General features: G+C 25.7%; 1 protein-coding gene across 1 annotated transcript in view; it reads right to left on the reverse strand.

Moving 5' to 3' along the window:
• The window catches only part of LOC111638917 (Down syndrome cell adhesion molecule homolog), a 29,138-nt gene that overhangs the window by 4,796 nt on the left and 8,195 nt on the right, over positions 1–16,147 (reverse strand). Inside the window, exons 2-14 of the mRNA XM_023384691.1 lie at positions 14,468–14,626; positions 14,104–14,385; positions 13,894–14,013; positions 13,649–13,822; positions 13,295–13,442; positions 12,027–12,175; positions 11,522–11,650; positions 11,273–11,437; positions 10,721–10,791; positions 10,612–10,642; positions 10,367–10,576; positions 8,834–8,932; positions 6,974–7,159 (exon numbers count right to left, since the gene is read on the reverse strand). Of these exons, the coding sequence (XP_023240459.1) occupies positions 6,974–7,159; positions 8,834–8,932; positions 10,367–10,576; positions 10,612–10,642; positions 10,721–10,791; positions 11,273–11,437; positions 11,522–11,650; positions 12,027–12,175; positions 13,295–13,442; positions 13,649–13,822; positions 13,894–14,013; positions 14,104–14,385; positions 14,468–14,626 (1,923 nt within the window). The remainder of the gene's footprint in view (positions 1–6,973; positions 7,160–8,833; positions 8,933–10,366; positions 10,577–10,611; positions 10,643–10,720; positions 10,792–11,272; positions 11,438–11,521; positions 11,651–12,026; positions 12,176–13,294; positions 13,443–13,648; positions 13,823–13,893; positions 14,014–14,103; positions 14,386–14,467; positions 14,627–16,147) is intronic.

A 16,147-nucleotide genomic window follows, 5' to 3' on the forward strand; every position in this document is an offset into this window, starting at 1 on the left:
CTATTTTCGTTTAAAAAATAAAAGAAAAAATTTATATAATTAAAATTTAAAAATTTATGAATTACGTTTATTATATTTCGTGATATTTTTCTTAAAAAAATAAACTATTTATTTTAATTAAATTTAAGAAATTCGTTTAAATTTATTATCACGAGATGTCGCCATCGTCGTGGTTAGTAGTTATTTATTTACGAGAAGTGCTGCCATCTAGTTTTGATTAATTAAATTAAATTCTAAAACCTTTTATTACTGTATTATTATTTTTTTTAAAATAAAAAAAATATTTATAAAATTAATTGAAAAAATGTTGAATATTTTATAAACATAAATTTATTATTTATGTTTATTTTTCGATAGAATAAACATATAAAATATTTATTATTATATGTATTTTTAGTTATATTATTTATAAAATTGAATGCTTGTTTTTTCTATAACAAATTTTTATTATTATTATTATTATATTTTTTTTATAAAGGATAAAATTTCTTATTTCCATTAGAACTTTTCGTTGAGTGTTTCTATAAGTTTAAAAATAAATAAAATAAAATTATTTTATAGAATTGACCAGAGTTGAACAAAATGGAAGCAATGGATAAGAGTAATTTTACTTGAATTGTTCAAAAATTCAATTATAAGCTCGAAATCTTTAGTTACTCGTTAATTTGTTTACTTTAGCAAAACTCTATTAATGCAATAATCAAATTTATTTTAAAGCAATTGTATTAAATTATCATTTTTAAATTATATTATTAAAGTATTTATTTACTTTCTCTCCTTTCTCTCATTTAATTTGTAACAATTTTGTGCATTTTATTACCTTTTTTTTTTCTCTCCCCCTAAAACCCTATGCATTTTTTAATGGATTTCATTCTGTACAGTGTGTACGTAATGCACTCTCTAATTGGTACTCTGCAATGCACTATGAGACTTTTTTTTTTTTACTACTAACAAGAAGCATTTTTAAGAAAGAGAAATGGCAGAAAGTTGTTTTTATACAGGGAAGAATCGTTAAGCATTAAAAGAATAAAATAAAAGAATGAAGGGAAGGAAATCTCACATAAATATCCCTATTAAATTGAGTAGATTAAGCTTAAAGTTTAGAATAAAAATCAAAGTATAAGGTTATATATATATATATATATATATATAGTTGGATGATCCGATTAAATAAGAGATAAGCGTACATTTTTATAATAGTAAATCAAGCTTTGAGTGCAGTTTGAAATAAATAAAAAGCTTCGAAAACGTATCTTTATGTGTAGAGAAGGATTAAACATAAAAGAAAGATTATCACGTGAATGATCTTAAAAGTTGTAGAAATTTTTAATATATTTTTATAGAGTAATAGTACGAAATTGACGCTTAATGGAGAGTATTATGACTTTTTTATGACTCGTTTTTTACGAATTTCTTCCTAATCACGGCCATTTTGATTAAAGAAAATGCCAAGTTACAATATGAAACGATCTTTCTTTNAAGTGAATTCCTTTTTTTTTGTTTACAGAATATTGAACAACATTAGATTGGAAAAACCTATTATTAAATTTGTAAAACAGTACAAAGAAGATACTGGGTTTCTGATAAATATATACTTTTTTTTTACTTAATTTACTAATTTTCAAGTATTATCTGTTTCGAAAGAGTGAATAATGGATATTTTTTCTTCAATGTTCAATATTTAAATCTTTTATTCAATTTGGCAATCCTCCAGCGTAGAGGAAAAATGAGAAAGTTTTGGCTTCATTGTGTTTCATTAAATTAAAGAATTACTTTGATCTCCTTTGTGTTATTTTCGAGAATACTTCTCAATTTTATTCTTTTCGATAGTAATTGTTATATAAGCTCGTCCCCTTTTTTATATATACAAGCCTGTATAGAAATATTTAAGCTTTCAAATATTTGGAAAGTGATTTGAATAAAATCCATACTGAATGTTTTTATTCATTTTTTTTTCTTTTTATCGTCAAAATTTAATTTATAAACCTCGTAATAAGTTATATTTATCATTTTTATTATATTTTGGTATAGATTATTCTATAAAAAAGAATAATCATATAGTCTAAAACAGTTTAAAGAATGGAATATCTTGATCAAGTAAAAGAAAANGTAAGAAAAAAAAAGCCCTTCAGGACAAGCAAGGATCCAGGTAACAGTTTTATCTGTTCCATGTCGATACCTTGAGGCCAAACACTTTATACTATTCAGCCAAGCAAGTTTATGTGCAAAGGTGGATCGTAAAGCTAGGAATTTTAAATCCAAATTGTTATATATTTCGTGGTTCCTAAAACTAGTTTAGGCAGAAAAGGTTTTCCTATGCTTGAATAAATTGTAATTGCTTTCTTTAAAAAAAAAAAGAAATGAAATACAAAGTATTTTTTTTTCGAATTTAAAACCTCTTTTACAATATAAAAATCCTTTGTCTCTTATACAGGATTTTCTTTATAGTATAAACGTATATTAGAATATTTTATGTTATTTTTCGTGATGTTTTATATTATAGATCGCCTTTTTTTTTATTATACTTTTAGGAAAACAGAAAGCAATTTATATTGTTTTTCTCCCCCTCCCTATCCAAAAACAATAAAAGTAATTCCGTATCAGTTGAGGAAGAAGAAGAGAAGTAATTCTCTATCAGTTTCGCCTCTGTAAACATAAAACAAATACAACAAATCCACACACATTTACTTTGAAGTATCTAAAGTTTTATTACATCTCTCCCTTCTTCTCTCCCTCCTCTTCCTCTTCCTCATCTTTTACAGTTTATTCTCCCTTCTTCTCTCCCTCCTCTTCCTCCTCCTTGCTGATTTTATCACTTGAAAATTCACTTTTCATTTCAAGATTAACACGAATTACATTTTAATATTATCTTTTCGAGTCGCTGTTTATAATTATAGCCACAGCATATTCACATGAATGCTTCCTCGCTTAGATTCTAATCTATCTTACTAAATTAGAATCAATTAATGGAAGCCACACATAAATTCTTATTATAAAATTGTTACGACATAGAAATAGTCATAAGACTGTTCATTCCTGGAGAGTTATCTGACCATTATGATAAGCTTAACTTCATAATTTTCAAGAGATAAAAGAGAAGATGATAAGAATTGTCTTTTATTGATTGTGTCTCGAATATTTACGGTTTGTAAGTTTTAAAACCGTAAAGACTTTTAAGATTAATCATCTTTAAATAGAAAAAAAAAAATGTAAAGTTTTAATATAAAGTAACTTTATAAATGAAGAGATTAAAGAGAATTTAGCTTTCAGTTGTAAAGAGGATTAACACAATCCTGTTTTAATTAGCCTTGTTCATTATATATACATATACATATAAACTATTAAGTTTAAAATTCATTTAATTAAGATATTAGCATGTACATTTTTACGTTTTCCCCCCCTCCCTTCTCTCTTTTAAAGTTCAAAAATGAATGATTACTTCAACCAGTGGGAAATGCTGTTGAGAATAAAGTTGCAAGGAAACTGTCAAGAAAGATTTATAGGACACAGGAGGGTTACCTAAGAAGGTGAGGTCGTAACCCCTACTGAGACGAGTTGCACCTTTTATAAACGTTTGAATGAACCTGGGACAAAACTGTTCTTCTAAACCTTTCTTAAACATCATTAGACAGCTAAACGTTATCTGTACAGGTTAAAGGAGAGAAGGGAAAAGACTAGTTTAAAAAAAATATAATAAAAAAAAACTACTACTTCAAATGGTGTTGCAGTTTTGAATCGTACATTATTTAAAATTCTTCTTTATTTTATTTTATTTTATTTTTTTTTGAGCTTTTGTAAGGGTGTTTTTTTCCCCTCCCTTGAAGTTTTTAGTTAATCTTATTTTGTAGGAAGCAGGCTGTTTGTCTGGTTTCTAGAAACTTAATTTATCTTTCGTGTCTTTCTACTAGAACAGAAAGAATTTTTCTTCATTAAAGACAGAGAACAACATTTTTAAAAAAATCAACCACAAACATAAAACAACCGCAACACACTTTAATTAAAGTTGTCAGTAGATTCCTTTTTCTTTCAAACTTAAAGTAAAAATTTTAAATTAAACAATTTTTAATAATTACCACCACCAAAAAAAAAATAATAAATTTTTTTTTCTAATAATACTATATTATTTTATAGAATTTTTAAAGTATTTTTTGAATCGATTTTGATATCTTTTAAAGCTTAAAAAAATATTATGTAAATTGTTTATATTTTTAATCTTTTAAACGTTAAAAAAATAATCTTTATATCTAAGAAAAACATTCGAAAATTTGCAGTTTCATACCATTAAGAAGCTTTAGAAAATTAAACTTAAATGATGTTTTCACGTTTTAATGTGATTACAAGAAATTTATTTTTATATTTTTTTTAACACATAAAATCGTGTGAAATCGTTGGAATTATGGCATTTATTTTCTAAGTTTTATAACAAAATTACAGGCAATAAATTATATAAATTATAAATATATATATTTTATCAGTAATAAAATACTTTTTTTATGTTTTTTATTAAAAAAAATACATGTCGTAGACTGAAAATTTGGAAGGAATCCTTTTTTTTTATATTTTTCTTGATCTATCTTCATGTTTGTTTTTTGGAGAAAGTAAATAGAGTTCTGTAAACTTTCTCTGTCTATCAAATAACATACACAAAGAAAGAATTATTGTTTAAAGATTCTCACATAAAGCTTCTGTTTCAAGAGACTAAAAAAAATACATCAACTTTCCTATAGAGAAATTACATTGTTGTCGTGGTTGCTGCATCTTTTTCGGTAGCTGTCACCTGGTTACCATGGTTACGTAAGAGAGAGGATGAAGAGTGTTAGTGATCACCCAAGCAAAGGTAAGGGGGAGGAAAAAAAAAGCCCTTCAGGACAAGCAAAAATCCAGGTAACAGTTTTATCTGTTCCATGTCGATACCTTGAGGCCAAACACTTTATACTATTCAGCCAAGCAAGTTTATGTGCAAAGGTGGATCGTAAAGCTAGGAATTTTAAATCCAAATTGTTATATATTTCGTGGTTCCTAAAACTAGTTTGGGCAGAAAAGGTTTTCCTACGCTTGGATAAATTGTAATTGCTTTCTTTAAAAAAAAAAAGAAATGAAATACAAAGTATTTTTTTTTTTCGAATTTAAAACCTCTTTTACAATATAAAAATCCTTTGTCTCTTATACAGGATTTTCTTTATAGTATAAACGTATATTAGAATATTTTATGTTATTTTTCGTGATGTTTTATATTATAGATCGCCTTTTTTTTTATTATACTTTTAGGAAAACAGAAAGCAATTTATATTGTTTTTCTCCCCCTCCCTATCCAAAAACAATAAAAGTAATTCCGTATCAGTTGAGGAAGAAGAAGAGAAGTAATTCTCTATCAGTTTCGCCTCTGTAAACATAAAACAAATACAACAAATCCACACACATTTACTTTGAAGTATCTAAAGTTTTATTACATCGGTATTACAAATGCAATGAAAAAAAATCATAGCAATGGTTAAGATAGAGCACCGATTCATCACATAAAAGTGAAGAAAAAAACAAAACAATTATATACACAAACAGCGAACATGTGTTTTCGTATCTAGCTGATTTTTGCCTCTTTTTTTCCCCCCAACGTTTAACAATCTTCCAATTGATTGTTCCTTTTAAAATATCATTAATTTTCATCCAAAGATTTCGAGATCAGATTCATCAATTTTCCTTTCAATTNAGTATAAAAGTATATAAGAATATTTTATGTTATTTTCGAGAAGTTTCGCCTCTGTAAACATAAAACAAATACAACAAATCCACATATTTACTTTGAAGTATCTAAAGTTTTATTACATCGATATTACAAATGCAATGAAAAAAAATCATAGTAATAGTTAAGATAGAGCACCGATTCATCACATAAAAGTGAAGAAAAAAAATCAATTATATACACAAACAGCGAACATGTGTTTTCGTATCTAGCTGATTTTCGCCTCTTTTTTCCCCAACGTTTAACAATCTTCCAATTGATTGTTCCTTTTAAAATATCATTAATTTTCATCCAAAGATTTCGAGATCAGATTCATCAATTTTCCTTATTTTAAAATAAATTTCAGATTTAATTTGTATTATTAAACGATTTCTATGTCTTATTTTATCAAATTTTTTGACGTGGAAATTTATTTTCGTAAGCTTTCAGTTAATATATTCTCTACAGCATCTTAACGAACTCATCAACTTTCATTCGTGTTGTTTATTAAAGAGATCGTGTTTAACTATTGCTTCTCTCGTATACTTACTGCTGCTATGTCTTAATACTGCGGCTATATAAATAAAATTTACATAACTTTTATCATTAAAGCAAAGTCTTAAATAAAAACTTTTTAACTTTACCATTATTTTTGGTGTTACAATGAGTTTGTTTCGAACATAATATGAACCCCACTATAATTACTATGAGTACCACAAGACTAGATACGACAATTGGTATTAAAATTTCTAAATCAGTAACTAATGGCGATGTTTTTAAACGGGGTGGTTCGGGTGTTGCACTAATTGTAAGTTCTGTAAAGAAGAAAAAAATCAATTTTTAGATTAATTTTTCGATTTTAAATCGATTTTTAAATAGTATTTACCTTCTGTGACGTTCCACGTTCTAAATTCGTACTGTGCTTCTGTAGATCCGGCCGTATTGTGTGCTGTCACGTGTAATTCATACCAGGTTGAAAACATCAGATTTGACACAATGTATTGATTATGAGTATACAAAGGTTTGTTAGTAAGAGTAATCCACGACTTTCTATGCTTCTGTCTTATTTTGATTGTAAAATATAAAATATCACAACCGCCATTTTTCCAACTTAAAATATTTAAAGTAGCTTTATTCATTGTCGTAGATATGAAATTTTCTTTAGATGGAGAAAGAGGAGCTTAAAGTTTAAAGAATTCTTTAAATCATACAGAAATATTTTATTAAATATTTCGTTATTTTTAAATTTATTACCTGCACCTTCAGTTCTGGCTGTAAGAATTTCACTCGGTTCACTTTTACCGACACTGTTGTGAGCGGTAATGTAGAACTGGTAAGTTGTACCACACGTTAAATTTTTGACAACGTAGGTTGGTGTGTCAGTAGAAATTGGAGTCTGGATCCACGGTTCTAAATCCTTTTTATGATATAGCAAATATTCTACAAATATTTAAGAAATTCTACGTTATTCTACGTAGAAAAATTATATTTATAACTTGTGAAATGCTTCACATCACTGCTTACGAACAGAAATTTTTTTTCTGGTCCAGAAACACTAAAGATAATTAAGAATATTATTAAAAAAAATTCCATTTCTCTTAAGTTCTTTGCCGATATTAATAGTTTCTTTCAGAAATTAGAAATGAATATATTGTTGGGGGTAAGTTATTGATAAAATGCACACAATATATCTGACATCGTAAACATAATTGTATTACTTCCACAGTAAAGATTATTAAGTCACTTGCCTCTTTTATTAATATACTGAGCGTTAATGAAATTTTAACTTCGCCAAATAATTAAGAACGCCTGGAATAAAATTTATGATCTTTTTAAAAGTTATGATGTGAGACAACTGAATGAAAAAGCTTTAATCTAACACAATATTGAATGGAAATTATTAAAGGGGGGATGAAAATTCTTAAAACGTGGCTATATAACTTAGATGAATTATTAATGTAAATCTTTAATTTTGTGTCGAGCTCACTATAAGAATTTTTTTGTTCTTTCGTTTAAAGAAGAATTAAAACCTAGTAATTTTAATGTTTATTCTTGATTTAAGTATAAATTATACGAGATTTTAACACTTTTTATTTCGTTCCTTCTTAGGAATAACAATAGAGATTTTCTTTTCTACTCTTAAAACGTGTTTAAAATTTTGTTTAACTTCAAATATTCAATAAACAGTTGCAAATTATTCGAAAATTATGCAAAGAAACGAATTTACTCTAGACAAATTCACGTAAGATTTTTTTTTTTTTTAACATTAAATTCTTGCATTACGAAAATTTAAGTTAGAATATTCTTTCAAATATTTGGAAAGTGATTTGAATAAAATCCATACTGAATGTTTTTGTTCATTTTTTTATCGTCAAAATCTAATTTATAAACTTCGTAATAAGTTATATTTATCATTTTTATTATATTTTGGTATATATTATTGTATAAAAAAGAATAATCATATAGTCTAAAACAGTTTAAAGAATGGAATATCTTGATTAAGTAAAAGAAAAAAAATCTAACAAAGTTGGAGTTTAACCTGAAGCTAAATTTCCGGTAAATTTTGAATGGAATGTTTATGTTAGGTTGTAAAATTGTTCCCAAAGGTAACATTCTCTATTTATAAGCAATTTTATAGTTTAGAAGAATAGGAGCAAAGTGGTAAAGCAGCATCCATAGCTTCAAGCAATACGTTGAAGGTATTAAAGAATGAACTAACTAAAACGTTATAGATAAATTATAATTTGTAAGAATAATTATTTAATCAGTAGAATATTTATAATTTCTAATACCAATTAAAAATTACTAAAAAAATAAATTTATTATAAACGAAATTAGGATTCAAATAAGCTATGGAAACACGAAACCGTAACTTAAAGGTATGAGAACTAAGGCAATTAATTCCAATTTGAATTGGATATAAGTGTCGCAGAAAGCCACAAAAAGGGAAGGATTTAACAACAGAGAAAAAAAGTTTGAAGATTCTTTAAGTTTGTAAAAAAATTCTGGAAAAACAACTACTTGTCTTTTCTTTAGATCAATTTGAAAAATGCAGGTGAAAGATACTACTTTGTGTACATTATTCTAGGTAAGTTGGTATATATATATAAATACCTCTGACGGAATTTCCAAATGTAGTTTCCTGTGACCATCCTAGAGTTATTGACGATTTTGTAGACGAAAGTAATTTCAGAGAAGGAGCACTCGGTGAAACTGCATCCAAAATAAAGTAAATCGTTATCATACTTTTAAAATATTGAATTTTTCATACAGAAATATGAAAAAATTAATATAAAATTTTAAAGTATAAATCAATTTTTTTTATTTTTTATCTAAATTATAAATTTAATAAAATATTATTTATGTAAAATGTCTGTAAAAGTTAACATTAAAACACTATTTTTAATAACAATGAATAGTTTTTTGACCGTAAAATATATGATAGATTATTTAATATTTTATTAAATTAATAATAAACATGATAAATATTAAAATTATTTTATTTTTTCTTTTGTTAACGTTTTATTCTATAAAATAAATTAATTTTAATCTATAGTTAAACCTGTAAACAAAGACAACTTATGGAAACATAAAAATGGCCATTGTTTAAAAGGGGGGTTTGAATGTATTTTTTAATGCTAAAATATATATATATAAGTTAAATAACAAAGACAAATTGTTATTTTAAAAAAATAAATCTATATATTTTAATTAATTTGTAAATTATTATCGAAATTGTACTCATGAATGGATTTAAAATGCAGTAAATATAAAAGAGATTAACCCTATTTTATTTTTGTGAACATTTTAACTTTATATAATGAAATAGTTTATGATGTTTAAAACACGAAACAATGTTAGAAGAATACAATAAAGCGACAAGTGCATCGTGCAAAAAATCTAAAATAGATGCAAAAAAAATAAAGTTAATAATTTTTTTTCGCTTTGTCTAATTTTTTTTCTTTTTTTTTTATTTAAAAATTTGCAAATTTCGTAAAGTTTAAACCTTATTGAAACTAGCTGACATTCTTTGTCATAATCGAGTTGTCTCCCGCTGTTATATTATCGTTTTGACAGCAAAATCGAATCTTCAACTGACAAATGAAGAAAAGCTGAATTCAACTAAACATCGTTGTATGGAAATTGTTCAGTAAAGTAAATACACACACAAACAGTTCTTCTTCTTTCTTTTAAATAATTTTGTTTATAAAAAAATATTTCCAAATAGATTAAACATTAGAAATATTAGAAAAAAATCGATATATTTTTCTCTTTTTATCAATTCTTTTCTTTGGAACTTGATCATTAAAGGCTTGTGTTAAGTATCAAAATCCATTGGTGTCTCTTTAATTAAACTTTACCATGTCGTTTTATAGTTCAATTTCTGACTCTTATCTATTTCCACCCTTTTACAATAAAGTATCGATAACCTCAATGAACCAACGATAAATCGATAACATTTAAATTTACTCGAATCGATAACTTAAATGACTTTAATGCTAATTTAAACTAGTTTGTTTTAATTTATGATCCATTTTATCAATTCGTTATATTATTATTTGGATAATTTATTTAAAATTTCCAAATATTATCGTTATCTTTAGAGATGAAAGAGAATATAAACGGTTTATACTTTAATAATCTTACCATCGTCTAGAGTTTTTACAGTAACTTCGTCTGTGGGAGGTCCAGTTCCTTTAGTATTAAATGCTTGAACTATAACATTATATGTTGTAGATCTTTTTAAATTAGTCAAATGAACTTCTTGTAAACGATCCGCATTCGCTGTTTTTACAAGTTTATATTGATATGTATCAGACGAAGATGTTTCTTTATATCCTACATAATATCCTGATACACCGTTACATAATAACTACATAATATCCTACATAATACACCGTTCCACATTTCTTTCTTCGGAGACTGAAAAATTATATAATTTTATTATTAATTTTTTTAAAAATTTATTAAAGAATAAATAAGGATATTTAATATACATACCTTCCAAGAAACTTTAATAGAATTGGGTCCTGTTGCTCTAGCAGTTACATTCTCTTCTGGTCCACCCGGTGCTAAAGAGTTTAATAATAATAATAATAGAATTTAAAATTTTTAATTATATACAGTACTTGGATTATCGTATTTTTATTTTATTAACATTACAATAGTAAATGGAATAGTGAATCTAGAATATGAAAGAAATTTTTCATTAAAATAAATAAATAAAATATTGAAATTAAAAGAAAAGTAATAATAAAGAGGACGATGAAAAAAATATTTCATAAAATAATTAAGTTTGACGTCATAAACGAAAGGAAGATACAACCAATTGTCATACAAAAATAACTAAATGTGTGTGTGTTTTTAATAAGATATAAATGTAATAAAATAATATATTATTCGTCATTTTTACCACATTCATTAATAAATGAATTATTTATTACGTTTATTTACTTTTTATATCTGACGTAATAAATAGTATGGTTACGTTACTTAATTGTCTTCGATGATTGGTTGCTGTAAAATTTGAAAAAAATCTATAATAGATGTTACCTTCTTCATCAGTAGTTGCATTTAACCAAGTAGTAAAATGTCCAGGACCAACAGAATTTTCTGCCATTAGCCTGACTTTATACATTGTTGATGGCTTTAGATTGGTTATTGTAGCCATGGTCTGAATACTGGGCACAGTAATATTTTGTTCAAACGAAGAAGCATCTTTTCAAAATAAAAAAAAGAAAAGAGTTTATAGTTTAATAAGAAAATAAAAATATTAAAAAAAATTATTTATTAAATACTAACCTGCTTTTTTATATTGGATTAAATATCTGGTTATTGCACTATTCCCACGATATGGTTCGTTCCATGATATTGTTATGGATCTTCCAGTAACGTCGACAACTCCAAGGTTTAATGGAGATCCTGGAGGCTCTGCCATGAAACTAATATAGTTGTCATGGTTGTTGAAATCACATTTATTTGTATATAGGGGCAAAAATTGTTTTTTTTACTTTTTTAAATTATTTTATTATTAAATATGTATGTACTGCTTTAATCTATTTATGCTCCTTCTCTTGCACTCATCATACCTAATCAAATTCTTCTTTTCGTCGCTCAAGAATAAATCTCGAAAAAAATCGATTAATATTATTTCTATTAAATTTACAGGAAAATTTTTCAAGAAAATCGAGTGAGTGTGAAAGTATATAAAGCATATTTTCATTTATATTTGTATATTTATTGAAAACATTAGAGAAAACATTAATAAAGTATGTTTAATTATATAATGTAATTCAGTGATACTTACCTTGTACTAGTAACTCTACACTAGTTTCGTCTTTTCCATAAGAGTTAACAGCTCTACACATGTAAACACCAGAATCATCAGATTGTGTTTTGATAATGGTTAATTTAGTATCGACCGTTTTCTGTGTTTCGTCTTCAAAATGTTCTATTCTGTTAAATAAAATAGGATTTATTTTTCATAACTATCTACACTCTATAGAAACTCAAGTGTATGTTGCAATTATATTGTAAAAGTTGACTAGTGTAGTGAATTGTATTCATAACATTCATAACCAAACTCTCTCTGTATAGTGTAAAGCGAATTTATGTATTATACACTAAAATTAGATCATCTACAAACGTCAGAGACGATAATAACATGAATACTTAATGCCTTAATTTCATAAGGAACGATACTGTTTAGGAAGTGAACAAACAATTACTGACATAAGCTGTTATTGACAGTTGACGGAATTTACTGTGATTGATTAGGACATACTAAAACTGAGTTTTCTATCAACTATTCACCCCTTTCGTTGTTTCTATCGATCAGAAATGTCAAAACCTGATGGGGACTAAAAATTTTCAAAACTTTTATTGTAAATAGAACAGACAAGTTTTCGGTCCAAAACGAAAATCATGATTGACGCTATAATGAAATTCAATTTGCTTATCTTGAAACGATTTTAATTGCCAAATTGGCTAAACTGGATCATTCAGAATGCGTTATTTACTACTTCAATTCAATTGGATTCATCTTTATTTGAAGTAAATTGGAACAGATCTGACACATTCCTTTAAGATAATTTCGATTCGATTCACTTGGCAGATGTAAATAGAAATTCTTTTTTATTTTTATTCCTTTTTTTTTCTTTTCAATTCTTTTATTCTATAGGTTTTTAAACTTATCATCGTTATTATTTTCGTTTTATTGTGGTCGAAAGTATTGAAAATGAAAACTGTAAAAGTCGGGTTGCTTCTCTCTCTACTGTTTGGTACCAAAGTAAAAATTGATTCTCACCAGGAAGAAATCAATTTTTATTTAGTTTTACGTCAGTTCTTGGACCATTTTTGTGACTTCGATAACTCATATCTGACACAATTCCATTCTTTTCTGTATCTTGCTGATTCGAAATTTCTATGTTTATCTCTAACATGTACGACAATTCTGAAGTGTTATTTGGAAGAAAATCTGTAGCATAACACAGAAATATTACTTCAAGAAATGAAATATACAAGAAATATATATATATATATATATATTTATATATATATTAATGAGAAACTGACCTGATTCGAGTATCATTCTCTAGCTGTTTGTTGTTCCTCCACCATTTTATTTTTATAGGAAAATCTCCAAAGGCCTGACAAAATAAATTTGCTGTGTTTCCTTTTTTTGATGCTAGAGATTTAAATTTAATCTCGAATTGTGGAGGCTCTAAAAATTCATATATAAAACACTTTTTTAATTATTTTAATCATTATTGTAATACACTTAATAATTAGGTAAAGTAAATAAAAATAAAATTAATCACTGATGCTTTGTAATGTCCGGAATTACTTCGGGATAAAAATATAATAGAATAAAATGATAAATATTTAAAATCGCTTTTAGAAAAATCTTGATGTAAGTTTTAAAATTACCATGGACTTTGATAAATAATAATTTTCTTAATCCGTCACCAAATCCATTACTCGATTCGCATAAATAATAACCTTCTTCCGATTTATCAGCACTTTGAATCAGTAATGATCCATTAGCGTATAACGTATACTTATGACTATTATAAACAGGAGTGAAATCTCCAGGTTCTGAATCTATGGAAAAAATTAAATATATATTCACATTCTCTTAAAATTATACACGAATATTGTATAAAAAATTATACCGGTAGCACGTTTCCACGATATAGAAGGAACAGGAGAACCCGTTGTACTACAATCTATTCTCACAGATTTACCATGTACGACTTCAGCATCTTTAGGTTCTAAAATCCATATTGGAGGAGCTATAAAATTTAATAATAATTTATCTAAGTGTTTAGTAAATCGATATTAAATTATAAAATATTTATTAATAATTTAAATTAATATACTACCATTAACGCGTAAAACCGAGCTTTGTCCGGTAGTAGCTGCTTCGTTACTAACAACACAACTATAATTTCCGGCGTGCTTCAACTGTACATTATCAGATGACAACATACTCCAATCACCAAAATATTGTATGCTTAAATCTAGATCAGTTGACACTGGTATACCGTCTTTAATCCAAGTAAAACGAAAGGGAGGATCCCCTTGTAGAACAGAACAAAGTACTTTCATTTTCATACCTATCTGAATATCAGGTTGAAAGTCGGATAAAGAAACAGTAGGAGCAGCTGAAATGACAGCGATTTTTTTAAATATTAGATCAGTTCTTTTTCTATTTCTTTGATTAAAGAAAAAAAGTTTAAATTTTACCTATAACTCTAAGCACGATAATTTGAACGTGTTCACGTCCTTTATTATCTATAGCAGTACATTTGTATGATCCTTCATCTTCTCTTTGCACGTTATCTACAACAAGGTTACCATCTTGTAGTATCCTCTGACGGTGGTTTACGGGTAACCTGGAGGAATCTGTAAATATTGAATAATAAAAAGTATTAATTTATTTTGGATATATTTTATATAGGCAATTTATTGTTGCTTTATGTATTAAATTTTACTTAATCTTAGCTTGTGTAATATATGTAAATAGTTGTTTGTTGTGTGAAATAACTGTATAAGAATAAAAATAATACTATTAAATGTTTCTTAGGAAGTAAACTAATGTACTAAATTAAAATATTTAATAAACAAAATATTTATTCTTACTTAAATATTTTAATTAAAATAAAATTCTTGGAATTTTCATTAACAATTTAAAAATTATATAATTTTTATTTTTAAAAATACTAAAAATTTTTAATTATTTTATCAAGGTGTCTTACGCTAAACAATATAATAAAAAAATATATCGTTTTAATATAACTGTTTTTAAATAGTTCCTAAAATTGTTATTTTATTTTAATCATTTTAAATTAATAATTCATTTCTTCCTTAAAAAAAAAAATAATATTAACCCAAAACATAATTTTCTTCATATAATACTTTTACAATTTTTTTTTTCTAATCAGCTTATATGTAATTTCTTATAGATTGGCTTTACAATTTCTTATTGCTTAACTTTACTAGTTTTTTCAAGCTCCAATTCTTTACAATTCCTAATTTTTGAAATTCTTTACAGTTCACAATGCGGTTCAATATAGTTTCTAATGATACAGTTCTTTCCAATTACTAATGCTTCAGTTATTTTCAGTTACTATTTTTTCACTTCTTTACAGTTTCTACTACAATAATCCTTTAAGTTTCTATTTTTTGCAATAGAATTACTATACATTATAATCATTTTAACTGTATACAGTTTATAATCATTCGATTTCTTACGTGTATATTGTCCTATACTTAATTATACTGATGCTACTAGAGAATAACATATAAGCTTTGTCTCTTTATTAATCTATTTATTTGTTCTATTGAATTATTTAATTTCTTTTATTATATGTAATATTTGTTCTTATTTTTCTTCTTCTTTTTTTTATTATTACTTTCGATTAAAATTGCTGAAATTCTTTTTTACAGGCGGTAGATTAAAGCAAAAACATTCCTTCGAAAATAAAATAGTTGTTGCTATTAATGGTAGTAAATAGAAATTTAGGAATAACAATGATACGGTCCAATGGCATTCTTGGCATTTTTCTGAATAAATTAGTATTCAGCTTTCGACTTTTAAGAACATTTTTATTCATTTCACGAATAGAAGAGAAAACAGAGGAATGCGGATTTTTACCCAAATAAATAATATTATCTTACTTATTATTCCAAACATATTTCAATATACAAGAACTGTGATTATATGTTTTTATTCTATTTGAATAATTGCAAATTTTTTAAAACTATTTCTTGTTTTTTTTCTATTATTATTATTATTTCTTTATATAAAAATATCAACAGTAAAGAATTTTATAACTAGGTCTTTAAATTTTAAATGAGAAATTTTTTTAGAATATATTTTTTATTGATGTTGAATATTTAAAATACTTATAAATATATATATTA

This window comes from Centruroides sculpturatus, unplaced genomic scaffold, assembly GCF_000671375.1.
Source record: "Centruroides sculpturatus isolate CEXI.00-Female unplaced genomic scaffold, Cexi_2.0 scaffold1073, whole genome shotgun sequence".
Classification (NCBI taxonomy): domain Eukaryota; kingdom Metazoa; phylum Arthropoda; class Arachnida; order Scorpiones; family Buthidae; genus Centruroides; species Centruroides sculpturatus.